Genomic DNA, 13,726 nt, shown 5'->3' with positions numbered 1-13,726 from the left:
GAGGCGGAGACAAATATTTATTTATTTCTCGCAGTGCCATAAATCTTTTTTTTATCTGTATATATCTGTAGTAACATTTACCGTCCTGCACTGATATCGCTTTTAATTCCAGCCTGAATTTCATATTAAAATAAATCAGGCTGACATGTGAGGATCTGAAAGGTCGTAAAGTAAAAATCTAAATTCGAGGTTTAAACTGATTTGAAACAAATACCTGCAGAATATGAACATGTTTAACTGTGCAGTGAACTGTGCTGTAAATTCATATTTTTGGATATTTAACAAAAGGATTTATTTAAACCTTGGTTGAAATCAATCAGAGCAGAATTATTTTAAAGCTCATGTGAAAATTGATTTTCGTTCACACTGATGTTCGTCACCAACCGGAGGTGTCCCGCCCGCACCGTGTGATCAGAGGTGTCTGTCCTGTGCTCTGACAGCAGCTGCAGTGTTGACAGCGCTGCGCCCTGATCACTGCTGCTGCTGCTGCTCCGTGTTCGAGGCTACAACTCCCAAATTTAAAAACCTCCCTCAGAGCACAGCGCGTGTGGTTTCCTCCTCCTCCTCCTCCTCCTTCTCCTCCTGCTGCTGCAAAACCGCAATGAAGGAATTTATTCGTTTGTTCTGAAGTCACAGAGATGAGGTGACTTTTCCCCGCGTCGAGTGAAGATCAGGGAAAACCGGACCTGTCGATTCTCACCGACAACTCCTGCAGCATCCTCCAAAACGAAAAAAACCCTCGGCTTTCACCTTTACTTGTTCTGTTTCCCTCCTCAGACTGGACACAGACTGACTGACCGCAGGGCTGAATAAATGGATAATAACGCTGCAAATTCGGAGAAATCTCACCTGATACACGAGAGGAATGCCAAGATGTATTCTTTAAAGCTACAAAGGTAGAAAAGAAATGTCACGTTTCATATGATGATGAACAGTAACGCTGCATGTGGGGATGTGATGATAATTTACTCAGTGTTAAATTTTGCATGCAACTGATAAAAACTGAAAAATAATGAGGAAAAACTTTTTGTTTAGGCCAAGTTTAAAGAAAGTGACCAATGAGAAGGCAGCGCGTGTGTTTCTGGCTGATTCCTCTGAGTGAATTCAGCAGTTTGAAGAGTAAAAGTGAAGATTTTTTTGCAGCTCTGCAGGAAGAATCCCGTGTTGCTGCTGCTGCTGTGTGGGGTGTGTGTTGTGGAGGTTGTGTGTAACGTTACGGAGCCGCGGTGGGAGCAGTTGTTACTGTGGTGCATGTTAAGCAGGGGCTGCCGCTCTTGCGGGCTGTTTTATGTGAATGAACAAATTCATTTCCATGCTTGGCTTGTTTCTGGACAGCCTGTGACAAATGGCTCCGGGGCCCAGTTCACTGAGCAATGCTAAAAACTCATCATCTGTCATTAGGAGGAGGATGGAGGGAGGCATGCAGCAGCAGCAGCTCCTGCACGGTCAGTCTGCATGGGACGAAAAGAGACGGAAATCACCGAGAGTGATCACACAGTAAATACATGTAGGTACATGCAGATCGGCAACTACAAATAAATCCTAAGTGGAGAGAAAATATGAGGCAAAGACTCAATGAGAGATGAAAAATAAATCATTGGCCTTTAATGCAAATAAAAAAGAATAAAAACAATAATTAAAACTGTGCGTTTCTCTGAGAAGATGCACAGAAAAATCAGATTACAAGTCTGATTCATTTTATAGATATAAACCTGAAGGGTTTTAAGAATAAATACTAATTATCCGTCTTATTAAACGTCTAATGCAGGCTGCTGGAGCTGCAGCATAAAAACATTAGAATAAAAACAAATGATGTCAACTGCTACAAATCAAATCCAAACAAATCAGATGCTTAGATTATGATCTTGGGCCAAATATCGCGAACAAATAATAAAAAAATATAAAAAAAAATCCTAAAATAACTGAGTGAAACATTTGACTGGAACATTTCGCAGCTGATCCCCTTCAGCTTTGTTTGCTCAACATCAAACCAGCTGCTGCAGAAACACACCTGGTGGTTTTCATCGTCCTGACCTGAAAACAGGTGGATTTTTAATATCGGAGGGAAACAATCACAGTCAGAGACAATATCCTGCAGAATTTAGGAGGGAAATTATTTCTCAGGCTTCACGTTTTTATCCCATAAAACTGGATCGTGAGTTCAGGCCTCGCGATGCGTCCGTCTGATCAATAAGTGGTTTAATCGCAGGCTGTAGGAGGATTGATCCCTCTGATAAACTCTCTCACTTTTTAGAGGCAACTCGCCAAATTCACCGCGTTTAAAGAGATGTGAAGTGACAGACATTTTACGCTTTAAAAGCAAGAAGAAGAAGAAAACCGAAAAAATATTCTGATAAAATATGAAATATATATTATATATATATATATATATATATATACACAGTATAAATGCTTTAAATGGTCATTTACAAATATGATCTGTTACCGCAGACATTAAGGTCTCTGAACAAACCCGTTCATGGAGATCAAAAATGATGTTGCAGGAATAAAAGAAATTGTAACTGCAGGTTCAAAGCCAGGTGATGTGCAAGTGCAGGCTGTGTGTTTATTCCCGCGTGCGTGAGAGAGAGAGAGAGAGAGAGAGAGAGAGAGAGAGAGAGAGAGAGGTGCATATGGCACTACATTTGGGATTTCATGCACCATTTGCACCGTGTGTGTGTGTGTGTGTGTGTGTGTTTACCGTGTCATCTTTAGCATTTTTTCCCAGCTGGCATCAAAGTGCTTTATAAGCAAATGGCCTCAGTCCTTCTTCACATTCAGACCTAAATAAAAGCAGGAAAATATATTTTAGAATTCAAATATTTACAGTAGAATTTTACAGACGAGACGTTTTAACGTCCTGCTGCAGCTTTGGTCTGACTCATGAGTCATTCATAATCAAGCGTGGAGATAAAACAAAGTCGATTAATCGAACAGTCAATAAACAGAAAATTCATCTGCAGCTGTTTCAGTCATTTTTCAAACAAGAAAACAACATTTATTTATTTTTATTGTGTTGTCTTTGGTATATTGAAAAAAGTCATAACAACATAACTATTCAAATAGATTAGTTGATAATAAACATTGTTAGCTGCAGTCTTGGTCAAGTGAATGTTGTGCAGCTCATCTCCTAAAGATCAGTTGTTGACTTCGGGGTCTTCATGATCAACTACGATTAAAAACACCTGTGAGTGAGGACCAGCGATGGACAGGAGCCTGAACATCAAACCACAGCTTGACATCCAGTAAACTAACCTCACGCTGCAGTACTGACCACAGACAGGACCTCTGCAGTTCTGCTGTGGACTTTCCCTTCTCTGGGGAAACACCAACTTTGCCAGCTCCCATGGAAAATTCAAGAATATACAAAAATACATGTTTTTCTCTTTTATCTCCCAATTTTAACAGTTAAAAAAAGAAGCCAAACCACGACCAAAAACCTGGTAAATTCTAACCAACAGACGAGCCTTAACCCTCCAATTAAAGATGAAATAATAGACGTGACGCCATTTTTTGTGTCTGGATAAAAATCTAAATCTGAAGACATGATGAAAGCTGCCACAGGCTCCATTTGTAGAAAACCACAGATACATGAAAACATGATGGTAAACAGTGAGTGAGTGAAGTGAGTGAAGAGTTGCTGTAGCTGGTATAATAAACAGAAAATCAACAAACTCCTCTTCATATCATTATTCCTTATTCATTACTGTGTCTTTATGATATCTCCCAGCTGCATTTACCAGAGCTTATTTACTGGCTCGTTTACTCACTCGTAATTGTGATATTTCTGTGTGAATGGCTGTGGCTTAATGGGAGTCTGGCAGAAGATGCTGTCACTGCTGCAGCAGCTTCCAGAAAATTCCTCTGATAATAACCAGCGAGGCCTCTCCGGCTCCGGATGGACCAGTCCGGCCTCTGGTGCCTCATGACTTGGACAGTAACACACTCAGAGCTAATGTTGCTCATGTGTTCCAAATAAAAGGATGCTTTTAAAAACAACTTGAAACGTATCTTACCAGAATATTTACTCCTGACTCAAACTAAGTATGTAAGGCTGCTCAGTGAAGGTTTTCTAGAGACGATAGGTATTGATTACATTTATGTTATTGTAGAAAAGGTTGATTGGCAAATGCTGTGTACCAAATTTTAGGGCAACCCATTCAACCGTAGTGACATTTCATGTTGGAGCTACAGGCAAAGTCAGGGGATCGTCACATCCAAATTTAAAGGCAACCCATCCAGTAACTGTCAAAAATATTTCTCTGATTGGCAAAACAACCGAACCAATCAGAGCTTCGTAGGCAGGACTGAGAACCTTTCTGTATCAGGGCTTGTTGTATATAAAGACCTAAGGTGATCAGTATTAAATAAATACTCATGGTTATCCAAGAAAAGTTGAATCAAGGGCAACTGGACTTGGCTGAAGACACCTGAAGGTGTTTCTCATGAGTCCAAGAACAACCATTCACACCTGTCCTAACGACAAGAAGCCAGGAGCACTAACGACGTAGGCTGCCTTGATAACGACCCCACAGAGGTCTAACACCTGGGTCTCCCCACCAGTCAGACAGAACTGAAGAAGCCTCCTGGATGAGAGGTGAAGCATCTTCAAGTATCTACAACCAAGTCCAGGTGGATGTAGAGTAACTGGCTCTGCTCATTAGCTTATGTCCTGGACTACTTCTGATTAAACAGAGGATACGACTTGTTCAGCTGCTGCTTGGTGGATTTATTCACCTTTAGATGGAGCCAGGTCGGCTGTTCCCTCCTGTTTCCAGTCTATTATCCAGGAAACAAAATGGGAATTCAGTCTGTACACGAGACTACAAAAACACGAGGGCTAAATAACAAGAGCACTAATAAGATCATCACCATCATTATTGTCACTGGACGAACGCTTCAAACACTCAGAGACAAACCATAGTTCATCTGTGCCCAGCAGCAGTGCTCTCACTGCAGGCTTTGTTATGTCAGCTACAAATAATAGTTTATGGCTCTCTGATGAAGCAGACTGTAATTAAATACTTGATGGTTATTATTTTTTTCAGTGCACAGCTCTTCTGAGGTCTCTTCATATCATTTCACAGATCAGTGAATATTCCCTCAGGTCTGTGCACTGCTGACACTGACTGTGCCCTGTGGGGTATTGACAAACACATGAAGTCTATTTCACAATGAAATCTAATATTCAGAATATTTAGGAGAGCCAGCATGCGTTCACTGCTCTCATTCTGCTAACCAAGCATGTAATAGGACGGCTAATAACGACTTAAGTCAGTGTTGCTTCTGTGTTAATGTACAGCAGGACTACAAACAGGACACCATCACTTTCATCTTCTGTCTGTCTCTGTTAAACGTCTCCAGACGTCTCTGTGTTTGAGCTGCCGCTACATGACGTTATATTACTCCTCAGTTCCATTTAGTGGAGATTTAAAAGCACCAATGGGATATTTTACAACTCCTGCAGGTGGTGGTGGAGTTTTTGGCAGAAAGAGTGCTTCAGAGTTTTGAGGACTTAGCCAAGTAGTCGCTGATTCATTGGTGTTGCTCAGTGACCATATCAACCCCCTCTGTGCAGTCTTCACTTATCACCTCCTTTAACTAAACAGACCACATGAAATTAAATAGTGTACAAAGGTAAAGCCACATTTACTCATTTTACTGCTCATTAAACTGGGCTGTATGGATGTTACGACCTGTCTGAGTAGAATTACATAGTAAGTGTTAAAACATCAGAAACTGTGGAACAGATGTTAACTGAGATTCTGTGTGGTATTAAAATGTTTTCTACTTGATGAACCCTGCAGGAACTCTGGGTGAATACATTGGTTGCACTGCTGCAAAGCCTCTGCAGATTTCGGCCATGTTGTGTGTGTGTGTGTGTGTGTGTTAGTGTGTGTTGTTGTAGCTGCTCATCGTCGTTTGTTTTGTCTGTATTTGTACAAACATTTTCAGGTCGACCACACCGGTTTGTTTTATCTGCACAGTCACAACATCCTCAAGACCTCAGAGCGCTGGAGAGCGTAGTGATATTGTCTGTATGTAGGCTGTGTGTGTGTGTGTGTGTTTATATAGGTGTGTGTGTGTCTCTGTGGTATAATTGAACAGAATCTGTTTTCCACTCGGCCGGTTTCTTTTCAGCGTGGACATCCCCTCAGACGTGTGTGTGTGATAAAGGCTAATCATGGTAAACTGGCAATCTCTTATGTGAAGTGTGTGACATAAAGTGTGTGTGTGTGTGTGTGTGTGTGGTGTTATCTCAAGTGAGTCCAGATTTGTTTTTTTCCACCTCATTAGCCACATCATTGCAGCTCCCCCTCACATGGCAAGAACAGCAACCTGCCTCTGTGTGTGTGTGTGTGTGTGATGAAAATGGAGAAGTCAGCGTTTCGCTTTGTTCACATGATCATCATCCAGTCCCATGTTTGTTGTGTCACAGGTGAAATAATTCTACATGTGTGATTCCCATTCAGTCACTGTAACCAGGCAGCGACATTAAAAACATGCTTCATGCTGTTTGGATGAAAACCTACTATATTTCTGGGAATAACACAGAAATTCTCATTGGAAAAACCTTAATTTAAACATATTATCCTCATTATTATGTGTGGTAGAAGTAATAGTGCTACACTGGAGTGTACAGGTAAATGTTCATTTGCTTTCTCCCTGAGAGTTAGATGAGACTGACACCAGCTACAGACAGCAGCCAGTTAGCTTAGCTTAGCATAAAGACTGGTAACATGGAGAAACAGTGAACCAAAGCTAACAAAATCCACCTCAGTGTTTTCTGAAATGAGTCACCTGGGTAAAAAGCAGAATTTAACAAACACACACCTCTCGTCAGTGTCAGCATCGATCTGTTTCAGCTGGTTCTTCACTGGATGCTCTGTCTCACCATTGATCGTGAGCTGCTTTGTCAGATTTCTACTTTGTGGCGCTTCCAAACAATAATGTGCTCGGCTGCAACATTTACTCAGGAAATCAATTCAATCAACAGCAATTACACTGTACATCTGTTGTTGTAACTGGATGAACACACACCTGTGTGCCAATACATCCTGCATGACGTCACATCTGTTCTGGCATGAGGTAGCTCAGGCTGATAGCAGCAAGTATTAACAGACATGTGGGTCAACAGATGCACTAAAGTTCCCAAACCCTTTGTCCACCATTGCATGCAGGGCCAGGTTTGGTTTCTGAAGCTGTTCAACAGGAACAGGAAGGGATGCTCTTTCTCTGTCTTCATTAACACGTACCTTTTGTGTCCCTGCAGCTCCTTTCCAGACTCCAAAGAGCAGTATCCCGACTTCCCCTTTAAAAACGGAGGCATGGCCGGCGCCATCGAGCTGAAACGACCCGTCGGCGCCCACTGCCACGGCACCAAAGCCCCGCCGTGTGAGGAGAGCGTGGACAAGCTGCTGGCCAAGAAGAAACTCTACATCGCCTCGGCCGTCTGCCTCGTCTTCATGATCGGCGAGGTTATAGGTAAAAGTTTAGGAACTCAAACCTCAGGAATTAAAGAGAAGAGAAGGTCAGACATTTGCATTTCTGTGTCACAGAAATGACACTGAGAGAAAATGATCAACTCCTCATTTCTCCCTAAACAAAGAAACCACAGTGAACAAAGTTTTTAAGGAGTTAGGGTTTTTTTTTTTGGTCAAAACTTTTTTTTATTACCAGGAGTATAAAGCAGTGATTCTTTGGCTGATTGCCCAGATCTTTATGATGATATAAAAGAATATCACAACTCTTTAACCTGAGGGCTTCAGTGTTAATTCAGAGTATCACGGTTTGTAGTTTTTTTAATTCACAGGTTTTATCTTCCTCTAAATGGCTCAGATATTTGTAATTAAAGAGGGTGTTACTGCTCTCACAGTCGGCCACACACTCCTTATCAGCAACTTTTTAACATCGGTTTTCATATCATAGACTTTGCACACTAGACCAGTAACTCTGCTCAAATCACCACAGAAGTTCACTAAATTAATTATTGTGGTAAATATACATCACACAATAAAGAAACAGTTGAATTTTCACCTTTTCACCTGCTTAACAATAACGATTTAAAACAGAAAAATGGACAATCCTTTCCTTTGGGAATCCTCCCTGCTTGACAAATCACTTTAACAATTCATTAATAATCTGAATTATTGACTGATTTCATTTTTATTTATTAACTAATGAATTAATTGACTTATTCCTTCAGCTCTAATCCCTTGTTGCCACACAATGTTTTATCTGTTCTTTGTTTTGCAGACTCAGACAGATCAACACACCTGTCTTACACAATGTGCCAATCAGTTCTTATCTGGTTTTCCACAGGAGGTTACCTGGCCCACAGCCTGGCCATCATGACTGACGCCGCCCACCTCCTGACAGACTTTGGCAGCATGATGGTGAGCCTGTTCTCCCTGTGGATCTCCTCCAGACCGCCCACCAAAACCATGAACTTTGGTTGGCACAGATCAGGTCAGAACCAGACATCAGACACTTCCAAATGGACGAATGGACATTTTAAAGGATGGATAAATGACTGCATGAACATTTTAGTGCATTTTTTTATTGATATAACACACAATTTTCAGTCCAACCTGTGCCGCCTACAGCCAACTTTGACTGTTGTGCCACCTGCAGGCAAAAAGTTTCATAAGTGTAGTTTTTATTTTTTGCAGCAGGTGGCAGCAGTGTTCAAACTGCATCAGCTATTACTTCCTTTATCTGACAGGGGCGTCATCAGCATATCTGCATCTTCAACTCTACCTTCCTTTATTTCAGGAAAAAACAGGAGCATTCAAGGAGATCAGAGGCAGAGAAGAGCAGGTCTTTACTCACCTCAGGTGGAAAAGGAAATTCCAGAGTTGAGACATGTTTGGAGAGAACTTGAAAGTGCCACAGCATCAGTCAGTCAGGGACAGACATTTGTGTTTATAGGGTTGGCTCTGCTGTGGTGGTCCGGCCTAAAAGAAAAGAAAAAAAGCTGTAAGATCCAGCTCCATTCACAGAGCTGTAATTCCCATCACTAAACCCTTTGAGGAGAATCACCACTTGTCTAAAGCACATTATGTACAGTGATGAGTCAGTCATGCTGTAAAGATAAGTTCCTATTAAGCTGCATTCAAAGAGTGTGAGGATTAATGCAGCATGGCATCTATGATATGTGTCTAACTTCTGGGTCTCTATTGTGAGTCTCTGTATTTGATGCCTTGGTCTTTATCTAACGTCAGTGAAAGGCTGAAGCTGAGCTATGGCCGGTTATTTAACTTTATGTTCTATTACAGTATTCAGATAGAGGTGTGCTGTCTTGTCCTGTCTGTGTATTACTATATTAAAGTGATTAAGATTCCTGCCTCTCTTCTCTCCGCAGAGATCCTCGGGGCATTCATCTCAGTCATGTCCATCTGGATCGTTACGGGGGCTCTGGTCTATTTAGCCATCGAAAGGATCGTGCGCAACGACTATGAGATTGATGGCCATGTAATGTTGGTCACCTCCGGGTGTGCTGTCATCGTCAATATTATGTGAGTGGTTCTGAGCATAATGGGCCTTAATGGGTTTAATCGAGTACATTAGAACTTGTGGTAGTTTTTAAAGTATGTTGCTATAAAACCTGCACTAACCATGTTCAGATCATCTTAAACAGATTTATCCTGAGTTAAAGATGATCTGGGATGAAGGAGTTGTATTCCCATGACACCAAGTTAAATATATTGTGTGTCTTTCTGCAGCATGGCCTACATCCTCCATCACTCCACCACCTTCCACGCTCACGGCAGCGGCTACCACCACATCGACGAGGACGGCCAGAGTCCCGTCGCTCACGGCCACTCCCACACGCTCCTCGGCGGCCACAGCAACACCAGCGTCCGCGCCGCCTTCATCCACGTGGTCGGGGACCTGCTACAGAGCGTCGGCGTCATGGTGGCAGCGACCATCATCTACTTTCGGGTCAGATATAGATCACATTCATGTTAGGGTGAGACCGAAATGTCAGTTTGGCCCTTTGAAAAAAGATTCAATCATCCTGTATGATGCTTTTGTGTTTGTATTTTAACAGAATATTTTTGTATGATGGATCTTATAATAGAAAACAGTGACTGTAATGGGCGTCGCGTCAATCACAGATGTCAGGCATATTTAATGTGTACAAAACTGGCAGAGGAAAGCATGACTGCTTTCATTTATTCCTGAGTCTTGTTTATTATGGATGACAGGGTTAATCATGCAAGATGTTCCCTTTTTTCTGCCCTGAGCGTTTGAACGCCTCATGACTGTGGAAAACACCATCTGATGTCTCTTTACTCGCTCATGATCTCTTTTTCTCTCCAGCCTGAGTACAAAGTTGCAGATCCCATCTGTACCTTCCTGTTCTCCGTCTTTGTCCTGTGCACCACCGTCACCATCCTCAGAGACGTCTTCAGGATACTCATGGAAGGTAGGGGAGCCGAGGGATCAACTGTTTTTCTTACGCTCCAAAATATTCAGGTTGTCAGAGAAGAAAGGTGAAAGTCCAAAATGTCCTTTAAGATGAGCCGGAGCGGTGACTCGGACCGTCACACACAGTTGTTTTTCTCGCCTGCAGCTGTGATCAAGCTGTCAAGTTCTGACCTGATGTGACAAGGTCAGCATCACATGAGTTCAGTCAGAGCATCATGTCAGTGTAGAGGAGGAAATGATGCTGCCTTGGCTGACTACATCTCCACAGACTCACCACTTTACATTCTCACACATGCTCCAGGATTTTGTGCCTCTGTGCTTTTGTTAACGCCACACTGGTTATAACTTCAACTTTTAAGTTTATGCAGAACAAAGAACAAAAGCACAGATGGTCACATCCTGCGGACGTCTAAGATTTTTGGGACATTTTAAAATTCTGTTTGCACATCACTGAATTCACTGAAAATGACCTTCCCAGAAGTAAAACCTGAGGCATCTGTTCAAACATTTAGCAACAACAGAATGAGCCCTACAACGTTACTGAGCGACTCGATGGCTGCAGTGTTCATTTCACTCTAGTTTTCATACATATACAAACTTGAGGCACGGCTTTGTTCACATTGGCAGCAGTGGTATATAGATATGATGATTTAATATTTAAATAGTTAACAAAACATTTCAGGTTATCAGTGAGATAATAAGAATATGCTGTGATTGCAAAAGTGGTGTAAACATTTGTCCATAATTAAACTTTCCATAGCAAGCTACAAATTCAAGCTGTGTTTTAATTTGTGGCCTTGTGTTTTTCAGGTTCTCCTAAAGGAATAGAGTTTAACTCGGTGAAGGAGGTGCTGCTGTCTGTGAAAGCCGTGAAGTCCATGCACAGTCTGCACCTCTGGGCTCTGACCCTGGGCCAGGCGCTGGTCTCTGTTCACCTGGCCATAGGTAATGTAACGTTCTAATCTATTACCACATATGAGTATGATGACTGAGTACAGGTCAGCAGAGTAAAGAGGGTTCACTGTGGACAAGAGGATCGTATCACAGAATAATCCAGAGCAGAATCTATTAAGAATCAAATAAACACAACATCCAGAGCAGCAGACTCACTGTGTTGTTTTCTGATTTCTGGTTCCACGTCAGACGAGGGTGCCGACCCTCAGTCAGTGCTGCAGGAGGCCACCGACCTGCTCCACACCAAGTTCGGTTTCCACAGCATCACCATCCAGGTGGAGCTCTACTCTGAAGACATGAGCCACTGCTCCCACTGCCAGGACCCCAGTGACTGACACTGATACTGATACTGGACTGAACTGGACTGGACCCAACGGGAAACGTGGAACGGCTCAGGCACATTCTCATTCTCTCTGACGGGCTGTAGTCACGACGCAGCTTCCTGTTTAAAAAAAGAAAAGTAAGAAAGAGTTTTTGGTTGGTTGCTGTGTTCGCCATTTAAGTCACAAGAAATCAGACAGTGAAATCATCCATGTGTGGCTGTCGAGTGCTGACGAGGAGCTCCATGCTAACAGTCCTATGTCATAATGTTACACAATGTTAAAATGCACACAGGTAAATCAGGTGCTGTCTTATAATGAAATCTTAAAGAAGGTGGAGCCCCGAAGACAGTTTTGCCAAAATGTCTGCCATGCCCCAAAAATTATGCAACAGAGCCACGAGACCTCGTACATCTGCAACAAAAACTAAAAACACAAGATCACATTACAACACTTTTTATGAAATAACCTTATTGTTACAGATAAAAATAGTCTATAATACGTGCATTTGTTCACTAGATTTGGTAGCAAGTTTAAAGTAGTTGCAAACTGGTTACAGAACTTTTACTGTAGCTAAAGTTAAAAACAAACAAAAACATTTTACTTGTGCTTGAATGTGTTCTCCATATTTGTCCATGCGAGCAGCTCGGGGGAATTCGCTGCCGTCAAATCTGCATTAATGTGACCAACAGGAACTGCAGCGGTTCATCACGAGCACCCTTTCAAAGCACAAAAGTCAAAATGGGACAAGGTGGTGTGGTAATGACAAGAATGCAGGGACAGAGTATTTCAACATGAAACTTTCAACATGACGTATGAGAAGTCGATTTAAATAGTGCAGTGATGTGTTTACTGTATTTATGCAACTACTTCAGGAGAGAAGTTAATTTTAGTTGTACAGTCTGTCCAAGTGGGTGATGCTGCTGATTGAAAACACTGCCTTTAGTATTTCATGTAAATCAAGGAAACTGCCAGATGTAGGAGCACATATTGTTCTCAGTTACTTTACTTCTCTTCATCTCTAACCTCCCTAATAATAACACTACGGTCACACAATGATGATGCAAATCCCAAAATATTAGTGTGGAACAAACAATCAGTTAACAAGAGTGGTAAAAGGTTAGTATGGAGCACCTGATGATGTTCAGCCAGAGACACATGGATGACTTTGATGTCTGTTGTTTCAACGCTGAATTTACCAAATGATCACCTACAGATTCTCACTGTTCAGTCCACTGTCATCTCTGATCCATCAGCCTGCTTTCCACTAAAGGTCAGACAGGAGATCTGCTCTGCTGGCTGCTCATAGATGACATTTTCAAAGAGTTTTATTCATTTCTTGACACAGTCACTGCAAACATCACAGTAATTTGTAGCACACTGACAGCTGTGTATTAAGGAGGAGAAGCATGAGTAATACCTCTCTAAAGAGAGATCACAGAAACAGCCAGGCTCACACCATACACTGATCAGTTGGAATAAACAACTGGAAAAGTCTGGTGAGTCTGCAACATTTGTGGAGCTGAAACAGCAGCTATCAAAACCAATAACAGACTGACAGACACAACAACTAATACTCACGATGTCAGTGCAGTCGTCCGTCACAAAATTTACCTGAAATGTTCTTGTGCTCCCTTTAATCATTATACTGTGTTATACTTCACAATAACATGCTGGGTCAAGTGTCGGTTACATCTAATAATTAAGGACTTGACCAAACTGTCCACTGTACTGTACTTATCACATCATGCCAAAGATGAGGAGTCACCTCTGTCTCTCCACGCTGGAAGGGTTGGAAAACGTAATTATTTTACATTTGATTTGAGCAAAATTTGTTGGAAATATGAGGATATGTAGTTGATGTTTCTTATGACACTGACAGCCTCACAGCTAAACACATTAAGGGCTACTTTTGGTGGTGTTTCTTTTGATAATTTTATTGTGTTGCAGGCATTCTTTATTTCTCACAGCCAGCTGATAGTGGGCAGTGTATCGATATGGACTGAGCGGAAGGGAAA

The 13,726-nt window shown here is 41.9% G+C and overlaps 1 protein-coding gene across 1 annotated transcript; it reads left to right on the top strand.

The window, feature by feature from the left end:
• Positions 1 to 476: 476 nt before the first annotated feature.
• On the top strand, positions 477 to 12,492 carry slc30a2 (solute carrier family 30 member 2). The gene is made up of 8 exons (XM_018687330.2): positions 477 to 896; positions 7,274 to 7,485; positions 8,323 to 8,469; positions 9,365 to 9,518; positions 9,726 to 9,945; positions 10,327 to 10,432; positions 11,245 to 11,379; positions 11,578 to 12,492. Exons 1-8 carry the CDS (start codon positions 814 to 816, stop codon positions 11,721 to 11,723), a joined length of 1,203 nt encoding a protein of 400 aa, XP_018542846.1. The 5' UTR covers positions 477 to 813; the 3' UTR covers positions 11,724 to 12,492.
• The last annotated feature ends 1,234 nt before the right edge of the window (positions 12,493 to 13,726 follow it).

Source organism: Lates calcarifer, linkage group LG7_1, assembly GCF_001640805.2.
Source record: "Lates calcarifer isolate ASB-BC8 linkage group LG7_1, TLL_Latcal_v3, whole genome shotgun sequence".
Lineage (NCBI taxonomy): Eukaryota > Metazoa > Chordata > Actinopteri > Centropomidae > Lates > Lates calcarifer.
Note: the sequence above shows the minus strand (reverse complement) of the source record. Positions and strands in the feature narration are given on the sequence as shown.